The sequence below is a fragment of the Chiloscyllium punctatum genome, chromosome 1, assembly GCF_047496795.1.
Source record: "Chiloscyllium punctatum isolate Juve2018m chromosome 1, sChiPun1.3, whole genome shotgun sequence".
Classification (NCBI taxonomy): Eukaryota; Metazoa; Chordata; class Chondrichthyes; order Orectolobiformes; family Hemiscylliidae; genus Chiloscyllium; species Chiloscyllium punctatum.
This window is the reverse complement of record NC_092739.1, coordinates 3,998,781-4,018,038: the sequence shown is the minus strand read 5'-3', so window position 1 is coordinate 4,018,038 and position 19,258 is coordinate 3,998,781. Positions and strand designations below refer to the sequence as shown.

Below are 19,258 nucleotides of genomic sequence, written 5' to 3'. Positions count from 1 at the left end.
TCAGCACTTACTGCAGCCATGTTGCTGGACCCAACTGTCATCCAGGAATTCCCATATGCTGCACCTGTGACACATCACCTGTATTGCCATCCTTCATGTGTTTTTCAGGAGCTCCACTTTATTTCAATCTTATATACTTAATGTTTCTATATTATTTATGGGCCTTTCCACCAGTTGTTATACTATTTCGATCTTTAGAAATAGATTAGACATCACTCACTTAACAGACACTCAGAAAATAACTGGCTTATTTACCTGTTTCAGCATAAGAATCAATGTCTGAGGCTCAAAATGTTTGGGGAAAAATAAAAGAAAACCTCTTTCCCTCCTTCCCTCTCTCACTCAACCACCTAACTCTAGCACTCTGTGTTTTAAGTCGCTTAAGTGCTAAGTTGCACTGAATTGTTTAGTTTTATGTGCCAAGAGAAGAGTCTAACTCAGTCACTTAATAAGGATCTAATTTCAGCTGGTGTTTTATTAATCTGTCTGTTTCTTTGATTGAAGACCTTGTGTATCTTGCTTAAGGCTGGGAACTACAGGTTAAACTGTAGGTTTCAATTAAATGCTAACTAGAAATAAAATTTGATTTGTGCAAAATGAGCCTTTAAACTTAAAAATGCAAGCATTCAGTCCCTTCTACTTTATATCCCATTCAGGGAAATCTATCTTTCCCATGTGTTATCCTGGCCTTTCTCAACTTTGAACAGAATCCACTCTCGCCTCAATTTCCTCTTAGAAGAAAAGCAACCCCAGCTGTCCAGTCTTTCCTCATAGTTGCAATTTTGCAGTCCTGGCGATATCCTTGTATATCTCCTCTGCACCCTCTACAGTGTGATTACATTTCTAATGAGATGACCAAAACCATCAGCAGTACACATGCTGTGATCCAATAAATATTTTATGTAACTTCAATGTAAGTCCTGTGCTGTTGTATCCTGTGACTTGTCTGATAAAGGAAAGTATTCCATATGCCACCTTAACAAACTGCCACTTTACTGCCCACTTAACAAACTGCCACTTTACTGCCCACCTAACCAGTCCATTTTTGTATTACTGCATTTTCCAACTTCCCTCTTGACTACAAATCTCTCAACCAACTTTTGTCATCTGCAGACCTTGATCATGCCCCCAACGTTGAAGTTCAAAACATTGACACACTCCACAAAGCAGGCGACATAGTACTGAGCCGTGTAGAATTCTATTGAAAACAAAAGCAACTATCAATAATTATTAACAAAACAGAAATTACTGGAAAAGGTCAGCAGATTTGGCAGCAATTATTGTCCAGTTCTGAAGGAGGATTAGTGGACTCAGTGTTACACTGTTTCCTCTTTGTTCGTCCTTTGTTTCCTCCGATTGAGCCAATATTGTATCTAGCTTGTTATGTTCCCATGGACTTTTTATGTCTTTAAACATCTGATGTGCAACTTCTAGTTCCTCGGATTGGAGAGGACAGGGACAGGGAGATAATGGACTTGAATGTATCGCTGGGGAACTGGTGCAGGAAGCAAGGATTTAAATTCTTGGATCACTGGGGTATGTTTAGCGATAAGGATAAATTATACAAGAGGGACGGGTTGCACCTTAATAGGTGGGGGACTAGCATTCTGGCAGGTAGGTTTGCCACTGCAACATAGCTGCATTTAAACTAAATAGTGGGGGAGGGGACAAACTGGAAGTTAAAGGAAAAGTTAGAACAAGAGCAGTCAAGAAAGACAATGGAATCAATGGAGCAGAAAACTCAAAAAAGGATCACGCTGTAAGGTCAAGTGAAATAGGGATTGATAGGAAGGGTGAAGGGATTAACAAATTAAAAATATTATATATGAATGCACGAAGCGTTAGAAATAAGGTAGATGAGCTTGAGGCTCATTTGGAAATTGGCAGTTACGATGTTTTGGGGATAACTGAAACGTGGCTTCAAGTGGACAGAGCCTGGGAAATGAATATTCAAGGCTATACGTGCTATCGTAAGGACAGACTGACTGGCAGATGGGGTGGGGTGGCCCTGTTGGTAAGGAATGATATTCAGTCCCTTGCGTAGGGGGACCTAGAATCAGGGGATGTAGAGTCAGGATGGATAGAGCTGAGAAATCCTAAGGGTAGAAAGACCCTAATGGGAGTTATCTACAGGCCCCCAAACAGTAGGCTGGATGTAGTGTGTAAGTTGAATAGGGAGCTGAAATTGGCCTGTCACAAAGATATAACTACAGTTGTTATGGGGGATTTCAACATGCAGGTAGACTGGGAGAATCAGAATGGTACTGGACCCCAAGAAAGGGAGTTTGTGGAGTGCCTCCGAGATGGATTCTTAGAACAGCTTGTGCTGGAGCCTACCAGGGAGAAAGCAATTCTGGATTTGGTGTTGTGCAACGAACCGGATTTTATCAGAGACCTTGAAGTAAAGGTGCCATTAGGAGGTAGTGACCACAATACAATAAGCTTTAATCTGCCGTTTGAAAGGGAGAGGGTAGAATTGGAAGTGACAATATTTCAGTTGAATAAGGGGAACTGTGGAGCTATGAGGGAGGAGTTGGCCAAAGTTCAATGGTGCAATACCCTAGCAGGGATGACAGTGGAGCAACAATGGCAGGTATTTCTGGGTATAATGCAGAAGATGCAGGATCAGTTCATTCCAAAGAGGAGGAAAGATCCTAAGGGGAGGCAGGAAGTTAAGGACCATATAAAGACAAAAGGGAAAAAGTATAACCTAGCAAAGGTGAGTGGGAAATCGGAGGACTGGGAAGCTTTTAAAGAACAAAGGATAACTAAAAATGGAAATATGCAAAATGAAATAAGATAAAAAGGTAAACTGGCCAAAAATATAAAGGTGGATAGAAAAGGCTTTTTTAGGTATGTGAAAAGAAAAAAAAGGTTAAGACTAAAATTGGGCCCTTGAAGACAGAAACTGGTGAATTTATTACGAGGAACAAAGAAATGGCAGAAGAGTTGAATTGGTACTTTAGATCTCTCTTCACTGGGGAAGACACAAGTAATCTCCCAGATGTAATAGTGGCTGAAGGATCTGAACTGAAGGGAATTTATATTAGGCAGGAAATGGTGTTGGAGAGACTGTTAGGTCTGAAGGCTGATAAGTCCCCAGGACCTGATGGTCTCCATCCCAGGGTACTGAAGGAGGTGGCTCTAGAAATCGTGGATGCGTTGGTGATCATTTTCCAATGTTCTATAGATTCAGGATCAGTTCCTGCGGATTGGAGGGTGGCTAATGTTGTCCCACTTTTTAAGAAAGGAGGGAGAGAGAAAGCAGGGAATTATAGACCAGTTAGTCTGACCTCAGTGGTGGGAAAAATGCTGGAGTAAATTATAAAGGACGAAATTACGACACATCTGGATAACAGTAACAGGATAGGTCAGAGTCAGCATGGATTTATGAAGGGCAAATCATGCTTGACTAATCTTCTGGAATTTTTTGAGGATGTAACTCTGAAGATGGACAAGGGAGATCCAGTGGATGTAGTATACCTGGACTTTCAGAAAGCCTTTGATAAAGTCCCATATAGGAGGTTAGTGAGTAAAATTAGGGCACATGGTATTAGGGGCAAAATACTGACATGGATTGAAAATTGGTTGGTTGACAGGAAACAAAGATTAGTAATAAACGGCTCCCTTTTGGAATGGCAGGCGGTGACCAGTGGTGTGCCGCAGGGATCAGTGCTGGGACCGCAGCTTTTTACAATGTACATTAATGAAGGTATTAAAAGTGATATTCACAAATTTGCTGATGAGACAAAGCTGGGTGGCAGTGTGAAATGTGAGGAGGATGTTAGGAGAATACAGGGTGACCTGGACAGGTTAGGTGAGTGGACAGATGCATGGCAGATGCAGTATAATGTGGATAAATGTGTGGTTATCCACTTTGGTGGCAAGAACAGGAAGGTAGATTACTACCTAAATGGAGTCAAGTTAGGTAAAGGGGCAGTACAACGAGATCTAGGTGTTCTTGTACATCAGTCAATGAAAGCATTGGAGGCCCATAATTGTTTGGTCTATAGCTTTTATCTTCAATCAGAGGTATAATATGTACAGTGCTGCAATTCTCCTGCAGTATACCTGCATCCAGTGAAGATTGGAAAGCAATGATCTTTGCCATTTCCTCCCTGGTTTCTTGTAACATCCTGAGATATCCAGTCCTGGTGACTTATTCACTTTCAAGTTGCAAGTCCCATCAAAACGTTCTCTCTCCCCATGTTCATCACATTCAATATTTCACACACTTCTTCGATTACAGTGGCTTCATTGCCCCCTCTTTGGTCAAGACTTTTATAAAATATTCATTAAGAGTCATACCCACATTTTTCTACATCTACACTTTTGGATTCTCTTTTTTATCAGTTGCCATTCTCTTTGCATATTTGCTGATTTCCTCTTTCACTTCCAACTCTCAATTTCCTATATTCTGCCTCAGTTGTATTATCATCATGACGTCTGTAATGCACATCTATTTCATTTTTTTTGTCCCATCTTTATTTCATCATCTCTGAACTCTGGCCTAGCATGTTCTACCTTTTCCCTACATGGGATTATACACATGCTGTCACGTCTTTTAAAAGTGCTCAGTTACTGTTTTTCCTGCTAATTTGATTGCAGCCTATCTGGGACAGACTTGCTCTATCCTGCTAAAAACATTTACTCTCCAGTCTAAAATTTTCACGCGAGATTATTCTTTTCCAGAACTTATTGAAACCTTTTGATACTATCACCACTGGAGCCTTAATGTTCCTTTACTGACATTTGTTTCACTTCACATACCTCATTTCCTGAAACCAGATCTAGCAATGGTTTTTTCCATGACTGTAAAATTCTGTTGAACCTGAATCTGGAGAGTTGTCTTGAATACAATGTAGAACCAGCTACACCCCCACCCACACCTGTCCTGTCTTATTACCCTCTCAGAATATATTGGAATAATAGTGATGGGAGATAAATTATGGCCTAGTCAGCAATGCCAGCATTCATGAGTGAGTAAGAAATCTTTAGTGGAGGTCAGCAATGAAAGCAAATGCAAAATTGAATCCATTGGCTTTGTCAAAAGTATTTACTGTAAATTTGCTATCATTAAGTTTGCATTGAAGATTTTCATTTCTCATTTGTCTGTGGTCATCTAGGAAAAAAAATCAAATTGCACACTCTCAGAACTGAGTTTTGAACTTACTCTACCTTTACAGAGCTACAAAGATTTCCAGGTAAGCAAAACCCTCTCTCTTTTCAGGTACATGCGTCATGTATTTTATTTTGAATTGTGCTGTGGGATTTTGGATTGGATGGAAAGATGCATTAATCAACAGAACAAAATTGATCTCCACGGTGAAATTCTGCAGTTAATTTCTCAATATTACATTTAAATTGAATCCTTTTATATTTTATATTGTCTCATTAGTTTGATCATTGACAAAAACGAAGTTGCTGGAAAAGCTCAATCTGTGGAGAGAAAGCAGAATCCAGTAATTTCTGTTTTGGTATCAGATAATTCTGCTTTTCTTCCACAGATGTTGCTGGACCTGCGGAGTTTTTCCAGCAATTTCCATTTTTGATTTATGATTTCCAGCATTTGCATTTCTTTGGTTTTTGTAAGCTTCGTCACTAAGTTTGTTTAATTCAATCCTGGATGTTTAAAGTGACAGGTCATGTTGCAAAAGATAATGAATAGAGTCTCTGAACCATTTACTTTTAAACTCCTCTCTCCATTTATCTGTCATCCTGTACAGTGTTATTTAACACTTACCTGAGATTGTAATATTTTTAGTTTAGCATGCAAGCACATTATCTTGGCTGACAATTTTTTTTTCTTTATTATACTTTCCATGATATGTGTCACCGATAAGGCCAGTATTTGTTTCCATCCCTTATAGCCTTTGAATTGAGTGGCCATTTTAAAGGCAGACAACAGTCAATCGCATTTTTGTGGGTCAGGACTCTAATGTAGGGTCGACTAGTAAGGATGGCAGATTTCCATTTCTGAAGGACATTGGTGAAACTAAGATGAGTCTTAGTAACAATTGATAGTTTTGTGGTTAGAGTTATGAAGTCTAATTTTACATTCAAATTTATTCATTGAACGTATGTTCTCATAACTTTGAACTTTCTCCCCAGGCCTGTGTCACTGGAGTACTGTAGTACTGGTCTAGTGATATTACTCTTTTGCCATCATGTTCCTCCCTTTTCTTTCCCATAGCCTCCATGTTATAGTGCATCGCTGTGGTCATGCTGGAGGTGATGTGCTTCAAATGGAGGCGTAGAATTCAGGAGGATCTAGAAGATTCTATAGCACATTTTCAATTAAGAATGTACTTGTCCTGACAAGTTTGGAAAATGGCAATGCTTCATTTTCTGACTGCAGGGCATTGTGTAGCAATGCATTTAATTTTATTTATTGTAATATTGTTTTCAAATATTAACTGTGTACTAAAATACTAGTCAGTCATGAACATGACAAGAAGAATTGCCCCAGTGGATACATTGTTTGGAGCAGAAAAATACTTAAAACAATGCCAGAGAAACATGTTACTATTTGGGGAGGTAATTCATTTAAAATAAAAAGTAAGAGGAGAATTTAATAGAGCAACAATACATTAACTAACATAAAGTTTTAGGATGTTTCTTTTTGTCCTGAGACATTACTTTACTGAAATGCATTCTAAACTTCAAGTTCAGAAAGTGATAATGAATGAGAAATTTTTGTCCTTTTTGACCCATTGAGAAATTTTGAGTTTTCACTGTCCACCAAAGTGGATTACCTTTCTCTTGCAACACAGGGTATATTATGGTTTAGAATTTTCTTCTTGGCGAAAGCCTAGTACGTCAACCCTGCCATAGTAATGTAACTTGTCTAGTTTACAGCCAGTGCCATTCACCACTGGCAGCTGGATGCAGTGAGTAGAGTGGGGGCACATAAAATCATACCACAAACGATGGGCTTGAATATGGCTTTCAGAAAGGATTCAAGTTAGGCAAATACCAAACTGGAAAAAGGGGGTAACTGAGAGTATATTCACACTTTAGCTTGCATTGCATGAACTTATGCAAGTTAAGAAACATTAGTTTTGGAATGTTAATACTGTTCTGCTATGTTTGATGGTTGCCCAGTTTGCACCAAACTCTGACCCCAATGCTCATGCCTGAAATTGTTGTGTGAATTCTGTTAAACCCCAAAACACCGGTTTCTTCAAGGAGGGTTTACAATTGTAAGGCTAAATTGCTTTGAAATAATACTAATCCACCAAATATTAAAGCTGTATGTTTTGAATGTGATACTAACTCCTGAACTGGTCTCTTTTACCCTTCCAAATATCAAACCAGAAAGATCGATTATTTATAAGTCACAGGTTACTTTTCACTGATTTAATCCTTCATTATTTGTTACAGAAACATTGCTTGTTGAGGAATGAAAAGCTTATACTATATGTCGACATCTCTCTCCACATGGGAGAGTGCTACAAAGAATTTGAAATAGTAAAGAGCTATTTATTAGAAAACATGTTTGTACTTTATTTACCAGTTCACAAAGAAGGTACCTCAGGTAAGTTTATACATTTCACCGGTTTTATCTGCTCCTTCCCAGTGGCATGTTTTATATATTTTATCTGCAGAAGTGGGAGATTTCCTTCCGGTAATGTGAATTTTGGCAGAGAAAATATACAATGGTGATTCTAAGTAAATATTAATGTAAAAATTTTATACTACTACTATCAAGATTTGGGGAAAGCTTTAACCGTTATTTGCTTGAGGTGCATTTCAGCTTTTTGAATTTTCATTACTTTTCTTGCAGTGGATGCATGGCAAAAACAAAGTACTTAATTTTTCACAGATGCTTCTGAAAATATCAGTATTTTTAACTGCCTTTGCAGTTACTAAATTCCTATTTTACAGGTGAACAAATAAATTTGGTGTACTTCTTGCATTCAGGGAACAATATTTTGTATATTAAGGTATGACTTTTAAATATTTATCATTTTATCTTATCTGAACTTCAATCTGTAGTTCATGTTAATGATCTGTATGGGTAAGAATTCCCAGTTAGTGTGCAAAGAAGGAGTTAATTTTGAGTTTTGTACAAGCGTTATAGAAACAAAAGGCCAATTCTGTTTTGCTGTCATTTTTCTCTTCACGAAAATCAAAGATATTTGTTACTGTCTGTCCCAATCATGATAAAATCACTTGCTAAAAATTTTAACTCTGTACTGATACAGTATTGTACCTGTGCCTAATAACAATTATGTCAGTTACCTTCTGAATTTATTTAATTCTGGTAAATCATTTTCACTGGTCTACTTTCTTTATTGACAATACCCGCCAAGTACTACTCTTAAATTGACATTGTTTTGTTAATCCTTCACAGGATGTTCATTTTCTGCCAAGGGCAAGCACAATTACTGTTGAGTTTGAGCCAATACTCCTGGAAACATCTGTGACCAATTTGACGAGGGTTGCTTCTATTATTTGCAAAGGTAGGTAATTTAATGCTTAGGTGGTAATTGAAATGATGATTAAATGTAATTTATTAGTCAAGGAAGTCTGTGTGCTTCCAAGTCTTTATTGGGACTGAAGTTGAATCTGGCAAATTTTAGCTTAATGCTACAGAGTCCTCAATCACAAAGCATAACTCTTACACGCAACTTGAAGGTTTTCTGAACTTTTTAAAGTGCTACTTGAGGCATGGCATGTTTTGTAATGTGTTGAGATGTTTTATTGAGTTCTAACAGAGTTCTGTATTAATGCAGAATGTAAACTTTGGATACTGTAGAAGAATATTTTCATTTTATTTTCCAACAGCTGCTATGCCTGATGATATGGGAAACTGTTCAGGTGAAGGGACGCATGTAATAGATAACAGTTTAATAACAAAAACATTTCCTGCACTGCAGCTAATAGAAAGGTGAGTTCACCATGAAGTGGTATGGAGTGTTTAAATCTCCTATATTTATTTTTGTAATGCACTAAATGGTTAGATTTTGAAAACTATAAAGCTTTTTTTAGTTTATTTGTTCATTTGGTAAAACATGATATTTGTGAAGTGATACTTACTTTGGATTCACAGGCTTGTTGTCTGAATAATTCCTTAGATGTAAGATAAATCTGTTAACCCTTTTATATTAATTTTTAAAGGGGGTGGAACTAAATTTTAAAGGGGGGGGGTGTCTGAGGAGCAGGATGAATTTGTCAACTCATGCTTTCCCTTCAAAAACCCATTGAACAAAGGGTCACTTTGCTGAGATCTTTTTCACTTTAAGTATGAAAATCATTAGTATTAATTTACAATTACTGTACTTTGAGAAGAATCCAAATGTTTATGTGTTGATTGATTGATTCAATGATTTATGTTTCTTTACTCTGCATTTTTAAAATGCTGTGCAGATTTGGAAATCCCAGTTTCCTTGGCCATATCCCAATATCATCTGCAGTGTTGCCCGCACCTAACCAGCGAATAACACAAACGATAAAAGCTACTTGTATTTGTGTAACCTTCCTAGTAGGAGTATAGGGTGAGTTGCTCTCCTCTGAAGGTGCAGGAAAGAGAAAGTAATTGGCAGCATTGTCTGAATTCTTGCCAATCCAGTTAAATTCCAGGTGAAAAGGTCCGCTGGGGACATTCTCAACTGGCCATTTTCAAGGATCTCCATTCCCCACCTCCCTAACCATTTTCCTCCTCTGCAGGTAGGCAAGTTTGTCAGTTTCTTGACTCGGAAACCTGGGTGACTGCCTGCTTGATCATGGGGAATCTGCAATTACCCCAAGCTGAAGCCAGTTGGAGGCATGGACTGTGGGCAAGGAGGACCACCCTTTTATCCTTGACTTGAAAGTCCCTTTCTCCTACACCCGTTCTGCGGCACACTGATTAAAAATCAGTTGCCGCGTTGTTGAATCCACAGAGCAGATGATCTTTGCTTTACCTAGCCTTGCCAAGGAGCTAGACATTGCTGCCTTCTATTTGATTAGCAGCTTCTGTTGACTTCGGATGTCTGTGTAAAGGACTGTTCACTTGCCTGTCACCTCTTACTGAACTGAATGGCCTGAAATCAAGTGCGTTATCTTATTTCATTAGTTGCCACCTACCATGTCTGTCTTTACACTTTGACAAAATAATGGGGAGATTGCACCCATTGGAACTGGACTAGGCCATTCACTTGTGAGTCTGTTCTGCCATTCAATATAAGGAACAAACTCTGTTATTTGAACATCAGTGTCTGAACAAGATCGCAAGGTCCTGTAAAAACATTCGTTATCTGAACCACCAGTTATCCAAACAGAATACATTCCGCCTACCTCGTTTGGATAATTGAGGTTGTTCTGTAATCATATTTAACCTGGTTGATATTTCAGCCCAACATTTCTGTGTCCTCCATAGCCTTTGGCTCAATTGACTTTTTAAAAATTTATCTAATTCCACCTTAACTCAAATTACACCAAATTTATTTCAGGAGTTGGGATGTCATGTTGAGGTCGTACAGAACATAGAGGCCTTTTTTGGTGTAGTGTGTGCAGTTCTAGTCTCCTAGTTATAGGAAGGATATTATTAAAAAGGAGAGCATCCAGAAAAGATTTACCAGGATGTTGCCCAAAATAGAGGGCTTTAGATATAAAAATAGGCTGGGTAGATTGGGACCTTTTTTCACTGGAGCATAACAAGTTGAGGGTTGACCTTATTGACACAAACTCATGAGGGACATCGATGAGGTGAATGACCAGGGTCTTTTCCCTAGGGTGTAGGAGTTCAAAGCGAGGGAGCATAGTTTTAAGGTTGGAGGAGAAAGATTTAAAAATGACATGGGGGGGCAGCTTTTTTAAACACAGAGTGGCTAGTATGTGAAATGAATTACCAGAGCAAGTGGTGTGTGCTGGTACAGTTACAATGTTTTAAAGGTATTTTGGATAAGTTGATTGTTAGAAAAGTTTTGGAGGGATATGGGCCAAGCAGAGGCAGGTGGGAATAACTTAATTAGGGAACACGGTTAGGGCAGACTGGTTGGACTGAAGTGTCTGTTTTCATGCTGTATGACTTGGACTGGACATGTATATTGAATGTCATAAATGTATTGAGATAAAAATTAGAAAACAAACTGTATATACTAGTTGATAAATCAGTGACTAGACAACATAAATTAAATGTCATCACAATATGTACAAAGAACATGGTAGCCTAAAAAGATTTTTAAATTAAGAGATGGATAATACATGTGGTCCTGCCAGAAAGTGGCAGAAGTAGAAAATATTCCCACTTTGCATTTTGAGAGTTAATGAATAATTTTCCAAAAAAATCCACAATGTTCAGAGCAGTCTAATGTGCTGAGCTGTAAAATTCTGTCCTGACATTTGCCTACCTTTTTTCCTGTCTCTCTCATACAGAAATATGGGACATGACTCTTCAAGCTCATTTCAAGTCAGAGCAGGACATGAATTCTGGACAGTCTGGTTTACAAATTACTTCAAGTTCAAAATCTTGATAAGGAATGTTTCTATACCTGAAGAAGTCTCACATCTGTTAACAGTAAAGTTGCTTTTAATTTTTGGATTTCTTTGACATACTGAAGATACCAAAATGTATTTGATGTGAAGATAGTTGTATTGTTCTTCAGACTAAGGTCACCAAGCATTGGTGCTGAGCAGATATGCTGTTTTAAACTACTGTATATTGAATCTACAATTTACCACCTGTAGAATATAGCTGGAATTCAAGCGAAAGGATTCAAAAATAGTGTGTGTAAGTTTTTACTTACGTACGTTCCTCACACCTGGATGGTGAGATCCGAGGCTCCCTTTTTATTAAAGAAAAAGAAAAATATTGGGAATCTTCAGTAAAACAGAAAATGCTAGAAGTACTCAGCAGGCCTGACGGCGTCTATGGAAAAATGAAGCAGAGTTGATAACCAGACGATCATTTTTGCAGTTGTGCATCGGGACCCTGTGGAAACTGGACAGTGTGGACTCTAAAGGAATTACTTGGAGCATTGATTCTATGGCCCTGTATCTAAAACCCTCTGAAAATAATCATCTAAATTGGAGAATTGTGTGCGTTCTAGTGCTTATCACCTACTTACTCAGGAAATGTTAGATTATTAAAATCCTAGTCAAACTCTTAAGTAACTATTAAGCTGACACCCCAGTGGCAGTATGGTGGCTCAGTGGTTAGCACAGCTGCCTCAGTGCACCAGGGACCCGGGTTTGATTCCTGCCTTGGGCGACTGTCTGTGGGGGTTTCCTCCGGGTGCTCTGGTTTCCTTCCACAGTCCAAAGATGTGCAGGTCAGGTGAATTAGCCACGGTAAATTGCCCATAGTGCTAGATGCATTAGTCGGGGAAATATAGGGTGGAGGAATGCAACTGGGTGGGTTACTCTTCAGAGGGTCGGTGTGGACTTGTTGGACCAAAGCGCCTGTTTCCACACTAGGGAATCTAATCTAATCTGATCTTTACACTCCCCAATTCCTTCTGCCCTCTGACCTGATACCTGCTCTTCCATCTGCTTTGGCTAACCCTAAACGTTCCATCACTTACCTGGCTCCATTCTCCCCTTGTGTCCTGGCACCCAAAAGAACAGAATCATCACCAAAAGCTGCTGTCTAAGATCAAAGGAAAACAAGAAAATACACAAGAATAACAAAAGATGGGGTGAGAATTTATGATCTGAAATTGTCAAACTCCATGTAAGCACCTGATAGAAAGATGAGGTACTGTTTTTCCAGCTTGTGTTGCACCGTACCAGCAAACCAGGATGGAAATGTTAATGTAGGATCAAAGTGGAGAATTAGAACAGTGACCTGAAACTTGGGGTTACAAAGAGTCATAGAGATGTACAGCACAAAAACCAACTTCAGACCAACTTGTTCATGCCGACCAGATACTCTAAATTAATCTAGTCCCCTTTGCCAGCAACTGGCCCATATCCCTCCAAACCCTTCCTATTCATATACCTATCCAGAGGTCTTTTAAATGTTGTAATTATACGATCCTCCACCACTTCCTCTGACAATTAATTCCATACATGCACTACCCTCTGCGTGAAAAAGTTGCCTCTTAAATCCCTTTTAAATCTTCCCCCTCTCGCCTAATTTTTTGCCCTCTAGTTCTGGACTCCCCAACCCAGGGAAAAGATCTTGTCTATTTATCCTATTCATGCCCATCATGATTTATAAACCTTTATAAGGTCACCCCTTGTCCTCCAATGCTCCAGCGAAAACAGCCCCACCATATTCAGCCTCTCCCTATTGTTCAAATCCTCCAACCCTGGCAACATCCTTGTAAATCTTTTCTGACCCTTTCAAGTTTCAAGTTAGAATTCTCAACAACACTGTTATAGTCCAACAGATTTATTTAGGCTAACTGCCGGCTCAAAGTGCCGGAGCATCAAGAAGGTTGCACGTATTGACAAAGAGTGCTTCCGAATAAACCTGTTGGACTATAACTGGGTGTTTTATTTTTAACCTTGTACATCCCAGTCCAACAACGGCACTCCAAATCAAGCTTCACAACATCCTATAGGAGGGAGAGCGGAATTGCATTTACACTTGTGGATTGAACAGAGATGTTTGTTAAATTAATTACTGTAATGTACATTTTCTCTCCCTAATGTAGAGGAGACCACATGGTGGGCAATAAATAGGTTATGCTAAATTGAAGCAGGCACAAGTAAATCCATATGTCACTTCCTTGCAGGATTATTTAGGGGTCTGAATGGTGAGAAAGTTGGAAATAGGGGACACATGTTTCTTTACATGAAAAAGTGCCATGAGCAAGGGCGAAGTTGTGGTTGCTTGAGAAGTGAATTGGGTGTTCAGGAGGGAACTGTTCTATGGAACGCTGATATGGAAACGGAAGGGAAGATTTGGTGTGGTGGTGGCAGTGTCATCATGCTGGAGATGGTTCTTCATATCCGGAAGCTGATAGGATGGAAGATCCCTTTTATCCCTTGATTATGAGGGGAACTCATCCTATCAGCTCCTTCATGAAATAATTGACTCAATTACTGGGTTAATCAGGAGATTTTGAAGCCTTGTTTCCCTGGAGCAAGAACAGTTTGCCTAAAACAGTGAGGGGGCGGGAGATTCAAATGAGTACTGCACCTTTTTTTTGTATAGGTAAAGATTTTAATTGTTTAGGATTGGCTAAAAGACACAATCCTTGCTCACTGACAGGTGATATATACCTGACCAGAAATGTGCACACCTATCTGCTATATTGTGACATTAGTCTGAGTACTGCTCAGAACAAAGTTAAAAATCACACAACACCAGGTTATAGTCCAACAGGTTTAATTGGAAGCACTAGCTTTATGGAGCGCCGCTCCTTCATCAGATGATTGCAGAGTACACAATTGTAAGACACAATTTATAGCAAAAGTTTACAGTGTGATGTAACTGAAATTATACATTGAAAAATACCTTGATTGTTTGTTAAGTCTCTCATTTGTTAGAATGACCCATGATGGTTTCACTTTCATATGTAAATCACAAAACTTTTGTTTAAAAGTTACATTCTCAGGTTAACTTTTGCTATAAATTGTGTCTTACAATTGTGTGCTCCACAATCACCTGATGAAGGAGCAGTGCTCCGTAAAGCTAGTGCTTCCAATTAAACCTGTTGGACTGTAACCTGGTGTTTGATTTTTAAATTTGTACACCCCAGTCCAATACCAACACCTCCAAATCATGACTGCTCAGAACAGTTTCTAGGTTATGGCATTTTAAGGAAAGTATTAAAAGAACATTTTTAAAGGAAGCAGACAGATGGAGTTACTTTTTTTTGGAAAATAAAGTCACCAAAATAATATTAAAGGTCATGATGTCAGGCTAGTGGTATGAAAGGTGACTGGATTGCTGTCAGCTCATCAACTGTTTAATTTCTTTTCAGATTCTTAATTTTACTGGTCCAGTGACGCTCATACCAGGTTGCTGGCACATCTTGTCACTACAGTTTAAAGCTGGGAAAACACCTAGAACCTTAAACACGCACCTGACAATTGTAATTGGGTCAGGGTTAGTGCTCAAACTCCCTTTGCATCTCTGCTTGCTTCATATGCAGGTAAATATTCAGTATCTCTCCACCCATAAATTACTTAATCAGAATTGAAATTTGTCTGCTGCTACATTACATATTTTATCACCTATAACAACATTTTAAATCTAAATTTGCAGAGCTTTTATTTTGAAGTATTTCCTGGAAAGTAATGCACCACTACTTAATATATTTGCATTTAACATTTTGTTCAAAACACATCATTCAAATGAGTGAACGCGTTTTTTAAACTTTCGTCGTATGCTTGGATATAAAAAACTAATTGCACTCAAAGCACTTGGGAATGAGTTAATAACACAAAACTGCTAAATTAATGTGTTGTCAGTTGTCGTAGGCAAGCTTCTTTTAGAAAATTAAAAGATCTTGAGCACACAGTGTGATTGTTTTCTTTGCAGATCAGAGCTAACTGAGGTATGAGGGGATAGGGATCTGTGTTGCAGTTAAGAGCTCAGGTATCCAGTGAAGCTGGAGATAGGCATTCAGTGCCTATGTGAAAAATATGCCCTGTTCTCATACCAACATCCTTTATCTAAAAGAAAAGTCATCATTTTATGTTAGAAAATAGTGTTTGATATGGAGGAAATAAAATATGTAGTACAAGAGATATCTGAAACACTTGCTGCAAGTCTCTATATATAAAAAAAACTTTTGTATGAGTGCCTGTTTGAATATTTGACTTTGTCAGAACTTGCATAACTGGAATAAATGCTGCTGCATTATTTTTAAAAGATGTAAGTACTAAATCATAACATCTTTCTTAGGAGGAAAGTTGCTAGATGGTGCATTTCTTGATTTTAGTTTTAATTGCTTAAGCCATAGTAATGAGAACCATTGGAAAACAGTCATGCTGAGCTGAGCATTTGAAAATCAATGAACTGCATCACAACTGCTGACTTAAGGTTAATTGAAAGAAAACAAAAGAAAGCGCTAACTTAAATTCAGTGATCCCATATTTCAAGATGTGAGCACTCTTGAGTTCTGAAAAGGAGAGTTACTAGAATGGAACTGCGTTTGAATGCTTCAAGGTTGTGGATTGGTTGGAATGTATTGTAATAATGTGTTGCAATTATTACCCCTCCCCTTACCCTGTTAACTCTCTTTATCATAGATCATGAATTGGCCTCCCATTTTGTTATTTGGCCTACGTCATTTATTTTTGAGTGTTTAAAGTTTTAAGTTTCTTTCTCTGATTTGTATCATTCAGACATCACTGGTTAATATTGCACCTCATTTCTTCTGACTACTACTGTAAAAGAAACTACCACTTAGCCTCATTTCATTCTCCAATATCTCAAAGCACTTCACAGTCAATAAATTGCTTTCTGAAGTGTGCTCACTGTTATTCAACCAATTCAGCAATGTTGCATGTAGCAAAATCCTACAAGCAGCAGCAATATAAATGATAGTTCACCTGGTATAGGTAAGGTCTAAGAATTGATCATGTCATTGGCTGAACTCCTACTCAACAATGTGCCATGGATTCCTTATATTCACTAGAACAGATTAGAAAGAAAACATGGCATCCTGGGTATTGCAGCATTTTTCTCAGTGCAACACTGAAGTTTTAAACTTGGGTCACATTTGAAAAGTGAATTTAAATCCACAGTTCTCTGATTTGGATAAGAAAGAAGACACACTTGCATTTACACAGTGGCTTTCCCAATCGCAAATATCCAAAATATTTTTGTACCTCTGTAGTTGCTGTTATACTTCAAGAAGTTGGCCACTAATTTGAGCACTGCAAGTTCATATAAACAGTTATAGAGTCATACAGCATGGAAACACACCCTTCAGACCATCCAGTCCATAATCCCAAACTAATCTAGTCCCACCTGCCTGCTGTTAACCCATATCCCTCCAAACTTTTCCCATTCATGTACTTATCCAAACGCCTTCTAAATGTTATAATTGTGCCCACATCCACCACTTACTCAGGAAGTTCATTCCAAATGTGAACCACCCTCTGTGCAAAATATTTGTCCCTCATGTCTTTTTTTAAATCTCTCTCCTCCCACGTTAAAAATGTGCCCCCAGTCTTGAAAACCCCCATTCTATGGAAAAGACAACTGCTATTAACCCTGTCTAAACCCTTACAATTTTATAAAGTTCTATAAGGTCATTTCTCAACCTCCTACGCTTCAATCAGAGAGGTCCCAGCTTATCCAAGCCTCCCATACCCAACAACATCTTGGTAAATCTCTTCTGAATTCTGTCCAGTTAATAATATCCTTCCTATAATTGGGTGACCAGAACTGGACACAGTATTCCAGAAGAGGCTTCACCAGTGTCCAGTGTAATCTCAACATGACCTCCCATGTTCCATACTGAAAGGACTGAGCAATGGAAGCAAGTGTACTAAACACCCTTTTAATGAACCTACGTGCAATGTAAACTTTAAAGGATTATGTACCTGAACCCCTAGGTCCCTCTGCTCTACAGCACCACCCAAAGCCTTACCATTAATTGTATGAGTCCTACCCTGTTTATTGTACCAAAATGCATTACCTGGCATTTATCCAGATTGAACTCCATCTACCATTTGATCAAAATCCCTTTGTAATCTTAGAAAGCCTTCACTCTGTACTATGCCTCTAATTTTGGTGTCGTCCTCAAACTTACTAACCATGCCTTCTATATTCTCACCTGAATCATTTATATAAGTAACAAACAAAAGAAGATCCAGAACCTGTGGAACACCACTGGTCACAGGCTTTAAGTTGTAAAATTAATGTTCCACCACCTCACTTTGTCTCCTGCTGGTCAGCTAATTGTGTAAGCAATTGGCAAGCTCACCCTGAATCCCATGTGACCTAGCTTTGCTAATTAGTCTACCATGCAGAGCCGACTTGATGGCTTTACTAAAATTCATGTAAACAATGTCTACTGCTCTGACATCCTCAATCTTTCCACTAACTTCCTCAAAAAAAACTAAATCAAGTTTTGAGATATGATTTTCCTTGCACAAAACCATGCTGACTATCCCTAATCATTTTTTCTCTCTCGAAATGCCCATAAATCCTATCTTTTAAAATCACCTCCAGCAATTTACCCACTACTGAAGTCCGACTACTTGGTCTATAGTTCCATGGTTTCTCCTTGCAGCCCTCCTTTAAACTAAGGTCCATTAACCCTGTGATTATTATAAATAATCTATTTTAATATGAATTGAGAGATGCATTGCTCAACACACGAGGGATAATTTGCCTGCTCCTCTTCTAAATAGTGCAATATGGTGTTTATAGAGTCATAGAGATGTACAGCATGGAAACAGACCTTTCAGTCCAACCCGTCCATGCTGATCAGATATCCCAACCCAATCTAGTCCCACCTGCCAGCACCTGGCCCATATCCCTCCAAACCCTTCCTATTCGTATACCCATCCAAAAGCCTCTTAACTGTTGCAATTGTACCAGCCTCCTCCACTTCCGGCAGCTCATTCCATCCCTGTACCACCCTCTGTGAAAAAGTTGCCCCTTAGGTCTCTTCTATCTTTCTCCTCTCACCCTAAACCTATGCCCTCTAGTTCTGGACTCCCCCACCCCAGGGAAAATGCTTTTGTCTATTTACCTTAACCATGCCCCTCATAATTTTGTAAACCTCTATAAGGTCACCCCTCAGCCTCTGATGTTACAGGGAAAACAGCCCCAGCCTGTTCAGCCGCTCCCTATATCTCAAATCCTCCAACACTGGCAACATCCTTGTAAATCTTTACTGAATCTTTTTCATGTTTCTGATAGGAAGGAGACCAGAATTGCTTGCAATACTCCAACAGTGGCCTAACCAATGTCCTGTACAGCCGCAACATGATCTCCCAACTCCTGTACTCAATACGCTGACCAATAAAAGAAAGCATACCAACATCGCCTTCATTATCCTAACTATCTGTGACTCCACTTTCAAGGAGCTATGAACCTGCACTCCAAGGTCTCTTTGTTCAGCAGCACTCCCCAGGACCTTACCATTAAGTGTACAAGTCCTGCTAAGATTTGCTTTCCCAAAATGCAGCACCTCTCATTTATCTGAATTAAACTCCATCTGCCACTTCTCAGACCATTGGCCCATCTGATCAAGATCCTGTTGTAATCAGAGGTAACCCTCTTCACTGGCCACTATACCTCCAATTTTGGTGTCATCTGCAAACTTACTAATTGTACCTCTTATGCTTGCATCCAAATCATTTATGTAAATGACAAAAAGTCGAGGACCCAGCACCGATCCTTGTGGCACTCCAC

At 38.9% G+C, this 19,258-nt stretch overlaps 1 protein-coding gene across 4 annotated transcripts in view; it reads left to right on the top strand.

The window, feature by feature from the left end:
• The window catches only part of tmem131l (transmembrane 131 like), a 171,718-nt gene that overhangs the window by 79,080 nt on the left and 73,380 nt on the right, over positions 1–19,258 (top strand). For 3 of the 4 annotated variants that reach the window (XM_072577926.1, XM_072577034.1, XM_072579595.1), the window contains 7 exons: positions 5,127–5,204; positions 7,384–7,537; positions 7,888–7,946; positions 8,357–8,465; positions 8,791–8,893; positions 11,362–11,503; positions 14,862–15,032. In XM_072577926.1, the coding sequence (XP_072434027.1) occupies positions 5,127–5,204; positions 7,384–7,537; positions 7,888–7,946; positions 8,357–8,465; positions 8,791–8,893; positions 11,362–11,503; positions 14,862–15,032 (816 nt within the window). The remainder of the gene's footprint in view (positions 1–5,126; positions 5,205–7,383; positions 7,538–7,887; positions 7,947–8,356; positions 8,466–8,790; positions 8,894–11,361; positions 11,504–14,861; positions 15,033–19,258) is intronic. The other variant, XM_072578720.1, reaches the window with a different exon arrangement.